General features: G+C 39.9%; 1 protein-coding gene across 3 annotated transcripts in view; it reads right to left on the reverse strand.

Moving 5' to 3' along the window:
* Positions 1 to 16,782, reverse strand: part of pou6f2 (POU class 6 homeobox 2) — a 71,668-nt gene continuing 54,886 nt past the window's right edge. For 2 of the 3 annotated variants that reach the window (XM_063484366.1, XM_063484365.1), the window contains 4 exons: positions 14,062 to 14,271; positions 12,156 to 12,309; positions 7,772 to 7,940; positions 1 to 3,400 (listed from right to left, as the gene is read on the reverse strand). In XM_063484366.1, the coding sequence (XP_063340436.1) occupies positions 2,893 to 3,400; positions 7,772 to 7,940; positions 12,156 to 12,309; positions 14,062 to 14,271 (1,041 nt within the window). In that variant the 3' untranslated portion in view covers positions 1 to 2,892. The remainder of the gene's footprint in view (positions 3,401 to 7,771; positions 7,941 to 12,155; positions 12,310 to 14,061; positions 14,272 to 16,782) is intronic. The other variant, XM_063484367.1, reaches the window with a different exon arrangement.

Raw genomic sequence — 16,782 nt, forward strand, 5'->3', positions numbered from 1 at the left:
TTTTTTTTTTTTAATTTTTGTTTTTTAGAAATACACAAAGTGCTGCTTAACTGACCAAACAGATATTGCTCTATAGATTACAGTTTTCAGTCTATATATAAAAACGAAAATAAAATTAATCAACCTCTGCAGGCTCTTCAGCTTTGGTTTCTAGTTCTTTGACTATGAACAAAATTTCAAGCCAGTTTGTCTGTGTTAGTAAAATTTCACAAACGTATTTAAGGGTGGTAAACAAATAATCCTAATTGAGCTAAGAGCAACATTACTGTAATCTCCTTTTCCCTCTATGTAGGTCTACAGAGCTGTGGAAACTGAGAGGTGAACGTATGGCACAAAAAAAGAAATAATACTACAACAATATAAAAGAGATGACTCACATGTGGCTCAGGAGACCACTTCACAAAAATAAAACAATCATGTGTCACGTAATAAAAAGAAAACCCACAAGCTTCTCCTTCCCATTGAAGGTGAACATGGACACACACAGTGCAGAGTTGTCATCTTTTTCATCTTTTCTACTGACCTGCGGATGCTTGTATGGCATTTTTATGATTCTCACAAGAACAGTACTGAGGTAAACCTTGGATGAACTAATGTACAATTCTACTCTTCAATCCTTTTCTTCTCAGATTTTAAAGATTGTCAACATCATGAATCTATTTCTCTGTACAATGTGCATAACTATAGAGCTTTGGTCCAGCATTGAAAAGTTGAGCAAAGGCATGACTCCTTTCTGTGTCGTCCTTTATTTTTTGTTTTGGTTACAGCTTTTATTGTTAAGCATCACAACGGATCCACTGCTGCTTTCTAACATCTGTGCAGAGGTTTATTTCTTGGCCAAAGGTTTGCCTGAAGTTAAGTGTTTTTTCTTCTTCTAGAAGCAAAATAAAAATGCACAAAATCTGTAAGTGTGAATGCATTGAAAAGAAAAACAAAACAAACATCTGTGAAAAGAAGTACAGCAGGAGCTGCTGTGGATGTGCAGATGAAAATTTAGTGAAATTCTCCACAGTCTGCGATTGCCTTTTCTGCCTTTCCAAGACAACCTCAGTGATTTCTTTAAAAACACAGACATGTAAAGCTTTTTCAAGTGTTTTTCTACCATTTACAGTGGGTGTGTGTTTTCCAGGCAGCGTAGAAGAACCTGGCAGTTCACAAAAAGGAGTGAAAAACTGAGATAACCAATGTGACATGAAAGGACATATATCGAGCAGACACATGATTCTGAATAAATTGCATCAAATTTCACCTCACTTCAAATTAAGTTCACTCACTCTGACATGTGACAATTATTCTCAGCATTCACCTATTTTTTCATATGAGGGTTTTTGCAGGAGCCAAATATTTGCAGTGACGGTTTAAGAGGGTTTTCTTTCTCTTTTCTTTTTTTTTTCCTGGATTATTGACGTTTCTGACAAAGTAAGAGCGCGCAGGAATGGAGTGTGAATTACTCAAAAAATCAGTGGACTGAAATTGAACACTTCAAGTTAACCTCTTAAATTAAAAGGTGTAAGATAAAGGATGGTGTATTTTTTTTTTGATTTCATGAGCATGACATTGACTTAGTTGAAAGGAATGCAGAATACAGTGGAAAAAGAGCAATTTATCTTTGCAAAAGAACACACTGATGTTTGGTCAGTGGCAACAAAAAATGCTTCAACCACACGTTTGGCTCATTTCATGTAAAATAAATATGAATATTCCGATTTTTAATGTTAATTTTGGCCTTCCTGGTGAAATTCATATACACTGTCTTATCATGTGGTGTGATTTGAAGCATGCAGTAGCAAATCGGCTCAAAAAGAAAATACATTTTTATCACGGCAGACACTTTTTGGAGCTGTTTGACATGACAGTTTTAACTCTTTTTTTGTTGTTGTTTCGTTCAACTTGACCCACAGAATAAAACACTTTAGAAAAAGGGGAGAGAAAGTCGTGGGAACAGATAAATAAAAAGGTAAAATCTTCCCCCAGTCCTTGAGCTGAAGTTGTGTGTGTTCTTTGGCTATCAGGCTTTGGCAATAGAATGACACAGTAGCTCGAAACAAAGCTGCAGTAGACTTGACAGACACTGAAACCCCTCATCATCATCATCGTCATAGTTATCATGTGACAGTCCATAGTTTCTTAGTTTCTTTTGTCCATCCTTTGAATCCATCTCATTAACTTATTAATAAATACCTGTAAAAGTTGTACAAAGTTACACTGTGACTGAAAATATTTGCAGATGAAACACAAGTCGGAGGCAAACAACATTATTATGCAATTGTTTAACAGCAAAGGTTAAATTTTTTTTATGTCCAAAAAGAGATTTTTTTTAATCAGCGTGATTTCAATTTGAAGACAGCATTTTTCTTTTTTTCCCTTTTTTAAATATTTACATACAAACAATGAAGAAAAAAGTAAGCGAGACAAAGATAAAATGTATACTCAACCTCACAGATATAGCTTAGATTCTGCCAGTACAAATGTAAAAATTTAGAGCACATTTACATTACAAAATTATTCAGATGCAACAGACTTTGGTAAATAGTGTTTCGATTTGGTATGATCTCTCTACTAAATCCCTCCTGGTGGGAACCAAAATTTGGGCGACAGTCTGGTCTGTAAGGCCAGAATCTAAAAACTCTTTGAAACAGCACACCGTATGTTTTTTACATAATTCTCAGATATTAATCTCTTTTTTCATGTTTTTGGTTTCGCCAAGGTAATTTACATAATTGTGGTAATCACACTGACAACACATAGTTTTTCGTTTGCAAACTCATGACTGTCCATCCGGGTGACTTGGGCAACATTTTGTCAGTTCTCATTTCGAGAGGAGTTCATCCACCTTTTGTTGTTTTTAATGGCTGCCACTTTTCCACTCCACTGTTTGGTCAGAGAGCTCGTTCATTTCGGGAGCTCCTCTAGAGAATCAGTGAGAGGGTCCATTGGTGCGGCAGCGCCGAGGTCGGGCTGTTTCAAACGCTTTATTGTGTTTTTCAAGGCTTGCCTCTTGTTGCAGAACCAGACACGCACCACCTCCCTGTCATAGTTCAGTTTCTCCGCTATTTCCGTCATTTCCTGTCCGGAGGGGTGCGTGTTCTTCTCAAAGTGGCTGTTGAGGATCTCGAGTGCCTGTGGGGTGAAAGAGGTCCTCCGCTTGCGTTTTTTCGAAGGTTCGCTGCCGATAAACTCAGTCAGGTTCTGCATGCCGGATCGGTGGCGGGCTTCAGCCTCGGCCATCCAGCGCTCCAGAACGGGCTTAATCTTCTGGGCGCTTTTAGGGGTGATGTCCAACTTCTCAAACCTGGCAGGATATAAAAGGCCAGGGTTCAGTTTGCCTGTAAGACTGTTACCTATAGTGTTCTCTTGGGCTTCCTGTGGTAGGAAAAAGTGGCTTCTCAGGATGGTGTGTCTGGGGAGAATTGAGAAAAAACAATCTTACTTAGGTGCCCTGCCAGAACAAGGGATAAGCTGCCTGCCTTTAAGTCTCCTCAACCAGAATGCCACAGGGACTGAGACTAACATCCAGGTGAACAAACTCTGCATCCTGCACCTGGACACACCTGAGCTGCAGCAGCTCGAGGTGATGCTTTGCCAGTGATGTGTTAATTTTCTGGACGAGGCTCTGGTTCTCTGTCCCAAACTGGCAATAGTGGAACAAGGAGATATCGCCAATGGCTAGCAATCGAAATATTTGCTCTTCTAAATATTTCTCATGAACCAAAATCACAAAACGAAAACGATCCAAATATCCAATTTCTTCTGCTCAGGTGAAATAAACCCCCCACCCCACCTTCCCCCAAAAAATCCACTTATGCATGCAGTTAAATATGGCACCATCATTTATTTACAAAAAGAGCTTGAATTATTCATCAAAATGTACATTTAATACATTTTTAACCTTTCTTTCATCTCCTAACAACCTCTCATTTTATATTTAATAAGAATACATTTACAAGTCCTGCAACTTTACTCATAATTCAGCCATTTCTCTGCATTTCTCAAGTCACAGGAAGTAAGACGAGAGGAAGGCAGAGTTTTAAAAAGCAATGCTAGCTGGCAGCTCAGCGACTGTCGGGTGCAGTTTGAACATGATATGAAGTCTGAATTAGATGATGTTTACTAAGAATGGAAGAACAACTATTTAGGATTCAACAGCTTCAAATCATGTCATTTTGTTCAGGAGTTTGAATGGCAACAGCCCAAATATCAGTGTGTTCACTGCTTTTTTTCTTGTATGGAACTGAATAACAACAGTGCAGTTTGAGGTAGGTATTTGATATGAAAGACATGACAGAGTTTGGAAAATCTGTTAATAAACTAACAGCACATTTGCCTTTTAATTAAAGACACTAGTACTTTAACAAGTTTTTGAAAGAAATATCCATAACTGTGGACTTTGTGAGCCTTACGACAGTTTGTGTTTTGTAATCATTACAAAGTTGATTGTACGAAAATGTACATGTTTCTAATAAAAGAAACCACAAACCGGGCAGCTAATATTTGCCGAAGATATTATTTGGACATAAAAACTTGATCAACAAAGCTGAAGTGACAATGTTTTGTGGCTATTTGTCACTTTGACAAAAAAACATGAGAAGAAACGGCAGACGCTGCAGTTTTAATAAGTTTCCAACAAGTGTCCAATTACAGTACACCGCTATGAGCAGTTCTTTGACCACTAGTGATATTAGCATGGTAATTTCCATTTATTTCTTCAAAGTATGTCATAATTTTTTTAATAGCAGGTTATGGAAAGTGGCAGAAATTTTGATAACGAGATGAGACATAACGACACATGATTCAGTTCTAATAACAGTTACTCTTAAAGGCCTTATTCCCAAACATTATGGGAACATGACAGGGACACAAGTGTTATTTTCAAATGTTTTTTAGTCTAAAAACCTACAAAGGTTAACTGTACCAAAAAAGTTGTAGTGCGGTTTTGTGGCTATTTCTCATTTTGACAAGAAAGAAAGTCACGGACACGACACTTTCAACATGTTTCCAAATACATGTCCATTTAAAGTAGTCCAGTATCAGCAGTTTTTATTTAAGGGGAAAATCAGGATGTTTAATTACAATATTTTTATTTCTCTGGTCCAGGAAAATAAAAATCTTTATGACTTTTCTACCTCTTTCCATTATTCTTTGCACTGGTGATTTGAGCATTCTATGGATTAACTCAGGATTTTTGCCTTTATTTGATAGCAGATTACAGAAGCAAAAATTTAGGTAGCAAGATGAAACATACCAAAATTTAGTCTCAAACCAGAGATGCTGTGGTTATGGTTTTAGTTAACCTTAAATTTAACTACATACTCAATAAATAAGGTCTACAGATGATTTGGTACTAACAACATCAACTCTTAAAAGCATCATTTCCAAACATGATTGGATAAATAGGGACAGAAAGTGTTGGTTTCAAATGTTTTTCAGTGAAATAACTCTAGAAAGAAAGCTATACTGAAGCACTGCTCTCTGTGGAGCAAACAATGCAAAAAGAGACGGTTTTTAATAGCGAGGGAAACAGAGGCCGAGATGCCCATGCATGCATGAACTTTCTCTGTTTCTACACCTCGTTGGTGCATTTCTCTTTGTCGACAGGCGGTATTATTTATAACCCCGTCCTCCTCCTAAACACAGGAAAAAGAGGAGGGCTCCATACTGAGGGGAATACATTAGTAAATATGAAGAGTCACCAGAGACAGGACATTTCATGGATCAACAGGAACCGCGGATACTAAAATGAGTTGAGAGCTGCTCAGCTGGGGTATGCACTCCCCTCCTCTAGTGCATCAGCACGAGGGAGCGAGCCTCTCTGGCTCTTCTTAAAAGTACCTAAGGAGCTCTGCTTAGACATGCTGTATGTTTGGACTGAGTTACAGTTTGCTGCAGGGTTTACATTCAATACCCACAGAGAGCTATCTGAGTGGGACATACATACAATCAGGCTCGCCTCACTCTACTCTCATTTTTACGTCAGGTTTATTACAAGTCCAGACTTTGTGTTCTTGTTTCCTTCTAAACTCTAAATGCAAAATTGTTGCAAAATGATGTATCTTGACAGTTACCATCATAATTATTCAAAGATTAACACTGCTCATGTTGCTCGGCTTGTTTAGATTGATTTAGACTGTGTTGTTGTTAAGGCAAGTTTTTGCATGGCTGCATTATGTTGATGTTAAAATGTTTGGCTACTTTTGTTGAACCATTAGGGAAATCTGAATTTAGTTTATAGCTATCATATGAGCCATATAAAACTATATATATGACTGGTGTTCTTCTTTCCTAAGCTTGTTATTTTTATTAACTGTTTGTTCATATCTGGATAAAAAATATGTTTAAACCATCAAATATTTTAAACCTGAGCTCAGCAGTTTGAAACAATTCAAAATATCCATCTTAAACCCTGTAATAAAAACAAAAGATAGCGATTTTATTTACTTTAAGTTTTCATTTAGCGTATTTTCCCAAAAGGGGCCACTCAGGCACATCCCTGGCTTGATGTTACCCTCATGTAAAGCCTGTGCCTGTTTAGATAAACTAATAAAGTGCCTGGAAACATTGTGAGCAATGAAAGCAGACAAGATGGAAGCATCTGTCAGTGTCTGTTCACTGTCTACGTCGGGAGCCGCAGCCCCAGAGCTACTGTGACGTCCCGTTTCCTCCTCAAACTTCATGTCTATGTTGATGTTAACTAAACTAAAGCATGTGAAGTTAGCCCCACTACTTAAAACATCAGGACATCATGTCCAGTGTCATACAAACAACAAAAAAATTGTCTTAACGGCATGAATAATAGCCCACAGAGTGTTTATTTTTGAAGCTAATGGCTTTTAATGTGTGTTATAAATATTTGAATTATGTCTGGCTGTAAATATTTCATGTGTGATTTGACGACTTTAAACATTAGTGCGGGCCTCATAAGAACCCCCCGCTCCTGTAGTGTTTCACATTTTATCGGCTGTTTGATGTTGATGTGATGAAATTTTTAAAGGTGCGTGGCAGTGCCGTGTCACATAAACAGTACAGGTCATCAGCAAATGCACATGCACTTTGAAGGGACATTAAATTTAATACAGAAACAAGATTAGGGACTTTTATTGAAAGAGATGGATGCAAAACAGGAGAAGATTAGATTTGAGGAAAACAAAACCCATTTAGTGTTAACTTCCATATCTAATCTGGACACTTAAAATACTTTTGTTTTCTATTTTACACCGTTTAGTTCTCTTTTAAAAGCAATATTTGGACACCATGTGGCCCAATTATTCTGTCTCGAAATGGAAACGTGGCTCATTTGGTATCTGCATGCAAAACGTTAGTCAAGTGGAACAACAGGAGGAACGAAACACTGATTGTCTGATAGTCTCATGAATGTATAATGTCCCATTTATGACTAAACTGTCCTCGTGGAAGCAGTAAGACACGGCAGTCTTATTAATACATCATCGCCGTCAAGCTCCCTCATGTTCAGCCAGAGCGAACAGCACCGGGCCTTAGTAATTATTAAATGCTTTAAGTGCTCCGTGTAATACTTGTGTATGTATTTTGCATAAGTGACGGCCAGCTGTCATGTCAGGGGAAGGAGTGTAAGTAGAGACATGAGAGCTTCGTTTGTCAGCCAATTATGTATTTTAATATGTTAACGATGCCTGTTAAAACACGGATGAGAGCACCCGACAGCTCATTGAAGCTGCGCTGCTTTCACTGATTAGAAATACAGGTAGACAATAGTAGTTGAGTTGTTTTTATTTTTTCCCCCTGCGTCTGTCCTTACCTGCAGATGGCAGACTGGCTGTAAGCCGGCCCCTCGGCTGCGCTGAGCGCCTGGCCCACCTGAGTCTGTGTCAGGCCCAGGGACAGCCGGCGGATCTTGAATGCTTTGGCGAATTCACGAATCTCCTCCAGGTTGACCCCGTCCACCTCGCTGGGGGCGGTTTGCGGGTCTACAATACAACACACACATCTCATTTTATTAGCCCTCTGCTCACCTTATTTTTCAGAGTGAATGAGGCAAACATCCAACCATATGCGATCATGATGCCTCTAAACAACTTTAAAAAAAAATAGTCCTGCTCTGGGTCAGAACTTATTATTTCTCTCTACACATATCTGAGAGATGTTTTGAAGAATAAAGTCATCTGAGGTTTGAATACAGGCGTGTTGTGGCTTTGGCAAGTGTAAATCTTTAATCTCACATATAAAAGCATATGGACAAAAAACAGACGACACATGGCTTGTTAATTCAAAGGAAAGACAGATAGGTGCTGTGCTACTATAGCTCTCTGTATGAATACACATATATTCTGAGGCTGGCTTTCTCAGAAAAACATTAAAGAATGTATAAAGAAATTATTTCACCCATCTGACCCCCCAAGTCAACACAGTTCAAGCCTACAAAGCAGCGGCGAGCCTCGCTCACAAACGATACCCTGCTTTTACACAAAGAGAGGCTGTTTGTGAAGCTCCACATTTGAAAACTTCACTGAAGAATTTCCCCGCTAATAAAAAGTGATTTCACGTTGTACATCAATGTCAGGTGCCCTGGCATCCTGCTTACTAAAGCAAAGTTTGTGCCTCTGAATTATTCATCTTGGTCATTATCAATGAATTATTAAAGGAATCCTCCAAGCGTATTTAAGCAAAAATCTATGGGCCTGCCATCTCGCTGTGCCTCATAAGTGACGTGTAGCGTATGCGCCGTGCTCCATACGTGTGAACACACGGAGGACTCGCAGCTTCCCATCATCTTCACAGTGATGAGCGTCCTCCCATCATTCCCACTGGAGCCTATTTGCGTAGCGGTTTGAAAGACTAGCGGCAGCCGGATCCATATTTTTCTTTACCCAAACACGATTTAAGATTAAAGACCTTCTCATTTACCTCACAATAATGAGAGGCCTCACCAAAACAGACAGATTAGTGGACAAAAGGCTCAATTTTAAAAGCACTGAAACAAAGAAAAGGAGGCTGACTTTTCTTTACAACAGTAATACACTTTTTACTCTTAATAATTACGACAGGACAAAAACGAGTAAAACAATCAATTTATCTGCTTGAAAGGAAAATTAGGAAGAAAATGCTGCCTCCATAAATTACAGGCTAGACTCGTGCGATTATGTGCCAATGTTTGTCTTTCAGTTTAGCAGAAAAATACTTCTTTTATGCTTTTATTTTTACTTGAAGTGCTAATAAGTGATGACGAAGTTTGTAGTGTAGAAATTTGGACAGGAAACCCTAACCCAATTTTTGGAAAACATGACTCAGAAAAGTGAAAGTGCGGACACCAGGCAAACCTGATGATCAGACATCGTATTTATCCGAACACGTGATTTGATCCCACAGGTCTCTGCACTGGCATAAAGGTTTAGGCTATTTAAGCATCTTTGTTCTGGAAGCAGCTGTATGGATATGATGTAAAAACAGTGTTATTGTTGTTGCTTACAATGATGAATCTACAGTATCTGCTTTATAGTACTCTGATTAACTGTTTCTTTTTCACAAAACCCAATAATGTTTACTTCAAATTAGGATTTGGAAGGAGATCAATGATCATTACTCCTCCAAATAGCTGTCTGATCGCAATATATGCATCCACACCTGCATTAGCTTAAATGAATCCTAACACTCTTCCAGATTATATTAAGGAGAGCACTTTTTTCTGCTTCAGTAGTTTAGCTGTCCTCTTCCACTCCAAATAAAAAAAATTAAAACAAACTCAATAAAAAATATTGCTGGCGTTAGTCCTTCTATTAACAGAAATCCTGAGGTTTTCAATCTGTTTCTGGCACTTTGTTTTTGGCCAGCGAATGCAATAGCATTTCATCTTCTGTCGCTCTGATTCTGTCACGGGATTTTGCTTTGCCTATGAATGCTGTAAGTGATATTGAGAGGAAGTGATATGGCTCGCACTCAGCATAAAACATTAATTTCATTTACCACACAAGTGGCCCGCTATGATTTTTGTGCTCATAAGATATTTTCCGAGCTGCAAGTAAACATAAACTAAACACAAAGTCCACAACAAGTTGATCAATGGCGACTTTTTTTTAAATTAGATTCAGTGGCATTGTAGCTGCCTTTGAAATGAGTTTACATGGAGCTTAAGAGAATCGACTCTGACAAATGAAATTTATCTGAATAAAACAGAGTTTTTAAAGGCAATAGCTGCACGCTGACAGGCTGTGGACCAGTGATTTATAAGGCCCTGCCAAAGCCCACGCGCTGGCAGAATGAAACTTATGCTCATTTTACATAACAGACGCCAGTTTGGATTGTCTAATAAACCAAAGAAATGACAGTAAAGGAAAAAATAAAACAATCCTAGCAGGCAGGGATCAGTCAAAAGCTGTCTACACTGAGAGTAATGAAGATGTGAAGTAGCGATGCTAAAGGTTTGTTTATTAGAATTAGAAAAAAAGGAGAAACATGTAGTTAATGCAGCAATGCAGATTTTGTTTTTATTTTCTCTGGTTTTAATATATTTGTTTCTGAGATTTCTGTCATTGATGTTGCAGTATTGGGCAAAAAAATTTAAATTAACTTTCAGGGATTCTATTTATTTGAAAGGGACTATTTGTTAAATAAGGCTTTACTCAAAACTAACCATAGTGAAATCTGTGCACTGCAAGAAGTTTTCTATTATATATATTTATTCTGTTCATATTAGATTGCAACAGTTTCCAAGTTTGAGTTTGTGTCAGCTTATGTTAACTCCTGATCGTTAAATCTTTTTATTATTGGTTATTCTTACATAAATCCAGCTGCTTTAAATTCCAACTAGAACACCAAATTTTTTAATCCACAGCTTTAAATTTGGTTCTCAATTTTGGTTTCTGTGTTGGATTTCCTTGTTTTGGTTTGGTTTTGATTGTTTAAAAATGCTGCTTTAGATCAGTTTTCAGTAGCTGTAGCATTTTGTGTTATTGCGACTGGTACACGCCCATTTTAGGGTTTTGTTTGCCCTGTGTTTTTAGCCTATTGTTAGGTAGTTGTTTTTGATTTTACTGTCATAAAATGAAAACCCTACAATGTTTTTATAAGGTATTATTTGTGCATAAATGCTAAAAATGAGTAATGTTAGCCTGTTGTTAGGTAGTTCATATGCTGTGTTGCTAGGCAATGTACTGCCATAGTATTGATGTATAGTATAGATGAGAACCTTCAGATGTACCTGTTTACCACATCAGGTTGCTCAGTTTGCAGACAGAGATCTTGTGTATTATAGTACGTTATGGTTGGTATTTCTTAAACTGCAAGTTCAGAGCATAGTCAAACTCTTATGGTTAACTTTTTTATATATAGTTCAATAATGGCACTATTCCCTGTTTTTAATCATATTTATGCATTTTAAGGTTGTTTTTTAGTTCTTGTCTTCGCTTAGATGCTGACTTCATTAAGGTAGTATTTGGGGGAAGGCATTTTTTTTCTTTTTTTCTTTATTTCATTTTATCATTGTGACATGCTTATCCTCTCTCAGTTTTACTAAATTCTGTTGACATCTAAATATATTATTTCTACTTTTATTTCTACTTTTATTTCCTTGTAAATGGCCTCATATTGAGCAAAAAAGTTAAATAAACATATAATAAACAAAGATTGTAGGTATAGAACGATGCAATAATGTAATGCAACCACACAAAGCATTTGATATAGACCTTTGTAGAAGTCTCAGAAAAGCCCGCTGCTCCCTGTGTTGATAAAAAGGCTAACACTGAAGATATTTTGTGTATGTACATTTGTTCTAATGTCTAGTTAATATTTTAATTTAGTTTTGGTTAACTGTAGCTGTTTTTAAAGTCACTTTTAATCAATATGGTTGGGTTTTACTTCCACAGAAATGGCAGGGAAGTCACAAAGTGCTGAGATGTGAACTAACACACGGAATGTTGTTACTTTTATTCTTTAAGAAAATAAAAGCATGCCTCAACTTGAAATAAAAACATCTCTCACAATTGGAGAAATCTGCAGTGTTCTGTGGACTGAAACACCGGTGATAATGACAACACGTTGCTCTTTCAGCGATCGACAACCTTCGAACTCGGCTGTATTGAATGAGAGAAAAATATTTCCATGGCTACATTCCGCTAGTTGTGTAATTCCTCTCGTTATAAATCACATTGTAAAGCGCCGTGTTTCTCTGAGCTGTGTTGGACACTTACTGCTGACCAGCTGCCCCACGCTGAGAGCCGAGGAAGAGGAGGAGGTGGAGGAGGAAGAAGAGGCCTGGTGGAGAGGACTCTGTCTGTGGGGCATGTGGAGCAGGTTGGGCTGAGATGATGCGGGGCCTGTCTGACCCTGCTGAGCCTGAGGCAGCTGGACACAAACACAGAGAGAGAGAGAGAGAGCTGACACGATACACTGACAGCATGCTTTACTCTCTGTGCACATCGTCACAATAATCAGAATTTACAGTAATCATGTCATTATGGTGATTGGGCCACAATATCAAATCTAATCAATTAATCAGCAGCTATTAAATTAGCCACTTAGAAGGTGAATATAATTAGATTTACCTTGTACCTGATGATTACTGCCTGCAGTATTTGTACTGACAGAGCAGACTATAGTGCCAATAGTCTGCTCAATAGATTAGAGCAGTAGTTTACCACTGTATTTGGCAGTGAGGGTCTAAAAGGAAGCTTGTTCAGCTCAGGCACTCCACTGTCTCTGTGAGCTTTATAATCGCCTATCTGCAGAAAAACAATTAAGAATCTTCTTCTGCTCGTCATCTTGATGCTAATAATGGCAGCCTGAATCCGAAATAAAAACATGTGGACACAGCAGTCCCCATATCAAACATAATTCATGATCTGCAGGCTACGTGCTCTGATGGAGAAAAAAAAAAGAAACAGTGTATTTTCATGTTTTATGCACATTTGAATTGCTTTTACAAGATCAAGATGGTGTGTCTCCACTCTTAAAAGCTGTCTCCGCCATAAACTGGGCAGGCTTCTCCTTCTCCTTCTGTGCTATTAATTATTTTCTCTGTGGCATGTGTTTGTTTGGATGGTGGGGGGTGTCAACAGCGATGCACACACTGTCAGGACTGTTGACAGGCTCAGAGAATTATCTAGCTTCACTGGAAATATTCGAGACTGCAGGCTCTGACAACCGTAAATTATGCCCGCGGAACAATGTGTACATGCGGGGCTTTGAAGTGGAGACAAAAGCATAAACATTATTACAAATGCATTAATTCATTCAAGAGTATGATCTGCCATTCTCGGGGGGAGGGACCCACAATTAGGTGTCCGCCCGCTAAGAGTTCATCCATCCTGCACTGTAGAGGCCTTCAATGTGAACTTTTACCCTATAATTCAGCCCTGACATCATCATTATCAAGTCAATAACTTTTTCACTGTCGGCGTGAATGCATCTGGTGCTGCACGCGTTCGCCGAAAATGGGAGGAGGTGTTTGCTCGAGTGTTCCTACTTACAGTGTGAACTCAAAAAAAAAAGGAAAACCAGAGCTGGGGTTTTTGTGTGCCTCTCTTTAAATAAAACAAAATATTTCATGTTCAGGTCAGAAAGGACAAATCGTAAGGATGGAGAGTGTGACTGAGGCAGGAGGAGGAGGGTGAGTGAAACGGAAAGCAGGTGGAAAACAGAGTGAGGAGTGTTTCAGTTTTAAGTGGGGTGATGAAAAGTGGTGTGTTTTTTTTCTTATGTTGGGCTCTGCAGGGGTTTAGCAGTCTCGCTGAGACTGAAGCTGAAAGGTTGGCTGACAAGCACACACACATACACAGACATGCATGCATTGTGAAAATTGTACCAGGAGCTACAATTTTCCAAGTGGAGTGATGCAAATGAGCATTATGAGTGTTGAAGCAGGAAAAATATGAGGTGTTTATCATAAAACAGAGCTGCCTTGGCTTTTGCTTTCATGAATAAACAGGCTAACTCTAGTTTGACTCCACTAGGTGTTGCTCATTCGACAGTTTTTAAAAAACAGCTCGTGATCACTTGAGGAGTACGAGTTTAAGAATGTAATAAGCTGCTCTGCAAGCCTTCCTCCTTTTTATACGTGTGTGTGAGAGTGTGTTTGTACATGAGCATATATGTTACCTGCTGTCCAGGCTTGATTGGTGACAGCGTGATTCCCTGGGTGTTGATGACAGGCAGGATCTGATTGCCGATCACTGTGGCGATGATCTGGCCTTGAGCGTTGGTCAGAAGCTGAGGTGTAATTGGCTGTACCTGCAGTGCTGGGTTGCCACCCCCTGATTGGCTGGAGGGCCCTGCAGAGTTGGGCATCAGTGGGATTGTTCCAATTATCTACAAAGGGGGTAAGAGAGGAGACAAAATCAGCTGGGTGGTTTTAAAAAGCAGAAAGAGCGGAGAGGCTAAACGCTACTGGAGGTATCAGTTGTAATGATATCTACTGCTGTGAGTCTTTAGGCTTTTTTTATGTGTTTCTGATTGGAAATGAAGTTTAAGCCGGTCATATCTGCATGTTATGTGGTTAATGAGAGCACTCTGCTTTTGAGCTGGTCTGTTTGTGATTCGGGGAGGAAAAAACATGCAGAAGTGTCCACTGATCATCTGTCACTGAGGTGGTTTTACAGCCTAGAGCAAGTGAAGCCAAAGCAGACTGCTGGGAGCGCACTGCAAAGGTCAGCGCTGAATACCTGTGTGTGTGATGGTGCACACCACTGAGTGTATTATCCATCACCAGGCCAAGACCGGGATGATTGTGAGAGTGTGTGTGTGTGTGCTTCTGTGTGTGTGTGTGTTTGTGCTTAAGTGTCTTTGTCTGTCTCTGGTGAGAAGCAGTGAGGCTGCTGAGAGACAGAGACCCCCATTTCACCCACTCACACACACACCAGGCCAGGCAGGAAGAAGTGGAGAGAACAAGTAAGAAAAGAAACAATAAGAGGAGAGAAGAGGAGCAGCAGAGAGTGAGACAGGACCCCGTGTCTCTAATTCAACTCTCAGGGTCCCAGGGGTACTTCACCCCTCCTCCTCCCTCCCTCCATCCCCTGCTCTCCTCTCCTCTGTGGCTGTAATCAGGAAGGGCAGATCAAAGGGGGCGGCAGAGTGTCACTGCAACGTTTTAGCTCTCAGAGCTGCCAGAGTGTGGCCAAGAGTGGCGCTTTAGGGGGGACTTAGCGCCTCTTCACCATGATGAAGGTTAATGTCATCTGGGGACTGGTTCTGGGCAGCTCCTGAGCAGCAGTCGCCCTGGCCCCCCCGCTGGCCGCCCTCCTCCACCAAGCCTCATTACACCAGAGAGCAGCTCAACACGGATGAGACGCCCATCATTCTAAATTCTGTTATTTGGCAACCGGGCAAAGAGCTACTTTTGCTAAGATTGCACTGTCTTGGACGCTTTCTTTTTATGTTTATATTTCAGTCCGAGCTTCTGCACCTCAGCCCAGAGCAAAGCAGAGGCACAGGCTTCTCTGGTCCCTAGCTCCTGTTTCCACCACCGCTAATGTGTTTTAGCGCACGGTCCACCTCCCCCTTCCCCCTACCCCCGTCTCTTTGACATAATAGGGAGGGATCAGTGAGAGAAAGGTGGGCCGACAATCTGTAATTCATCCCTGCCACGGCTCATTTGCTTACGTTGCTTCGCATTAGGGGAGAGATAATTTATCTCTCTCTCCGCGCTGGCTTTACAAATTCCCTGTAATGCTCTTCTGCCACTTAGCATATTTTATTGCCCTGCCTGACGCTTGTGTCTCCTGAGTCCCACTGATCCCGCTTTGCATGCCACCGTGGCAGGGAACTTGTTCCGCTCAATTATTCATCGTCATTGGACTAAGTGGTTGTTCTATAAGCATAATAAAAGAGCAGGCGACTGACAGCTTAGCTCTCATCCCCGTCCCGCTATGCCATCCTTCACCATCTGCATATCTCAGGCAGATGTTTCGTGGCGCTGTCACAACTCTTCACTCAGGCTGGAAGGGCAGGGCAGGGATGTGACAGTGTAGTGAAGTACCTCGGTGTTAACTTATGGTCAGGAGGGAGGGCTTTGTTGTATAAGCTTATGGGAAGTCCTGAATCAACTAATCCTATTTATTTTTCATTTCTGAGCACTGAACCTCAATGATTTTTTTATGACCACAATTAATCTTTTAGCAGTGAGTGTTGAGCAGAACGCTTTGGTCAAAGGCCATCATTTAACCGTAATGCAAGAGACACTTTGTTATAGTAGAGCAAAATGAACCTCTCTTTTTCCTTATTTACCTTTAAAAACATGAGTCCCAAACAATTAGGTCAGTTTATGTGTGAGTGATCTCTGTCAGTCAAAACATTTTTTTTCCTTCTAACCATTATCGCTCCTCAGGAAACACTTGGAAAAGATGCACCTTTTCTGACTTTCTCCTCAGACACAGTTGTTTTAGTTTCTTCAGTTTTCCTGCTTTTTTGCCTTAGCGGTGCAGGCTTGGTTATTGGAACAACTTCACTTTACTTTTTCCACATATAACGAAATGTGGGGCATTGTGCAGACTGCAGGTTGCAAGCGTAAGTAAAAGGGTGTGAACAGAACTGAGTGGTGCACATGTTTCTCAAATGGAAAGGTACATTTTTGAATAAATATACTTCTACACACACGTTAGTGAATGAGTGAATATCTCTGGCAGTGAGCATAGAAGCCCCACCCACCAGCGCTTCAAATCTTCTGTTTGTAAGGGACAGCCAATCAGAAGAAAGGCAGCCCAAAGAGCAGGGGGAGGGAGCTGAACTATGATTCATCCAAAGCTACTCTAGTAGTGAAGCTAGAAAATGTTTTCATGTGGCAAACTAATTTATCTAGTTAACAGCATAGTCCTGTGTTTGAGT

Source organism: Pelmatolapia mariae, linkage group LG9 (assembly GCF_036321145.2).
Source record: "Pelmatolapia mariae isolate MD_Pm_ZW linkage group LG9, Pm_UMD_F_2, whole genome shotgun sequence".
Classification (NCBI taxonomy): Eukaryota; Metazoa; Chordata; class Actinopteri; order Cichliformes; family Cichlidae; genus Pelmatolapia; species Pelmatolapia mariae.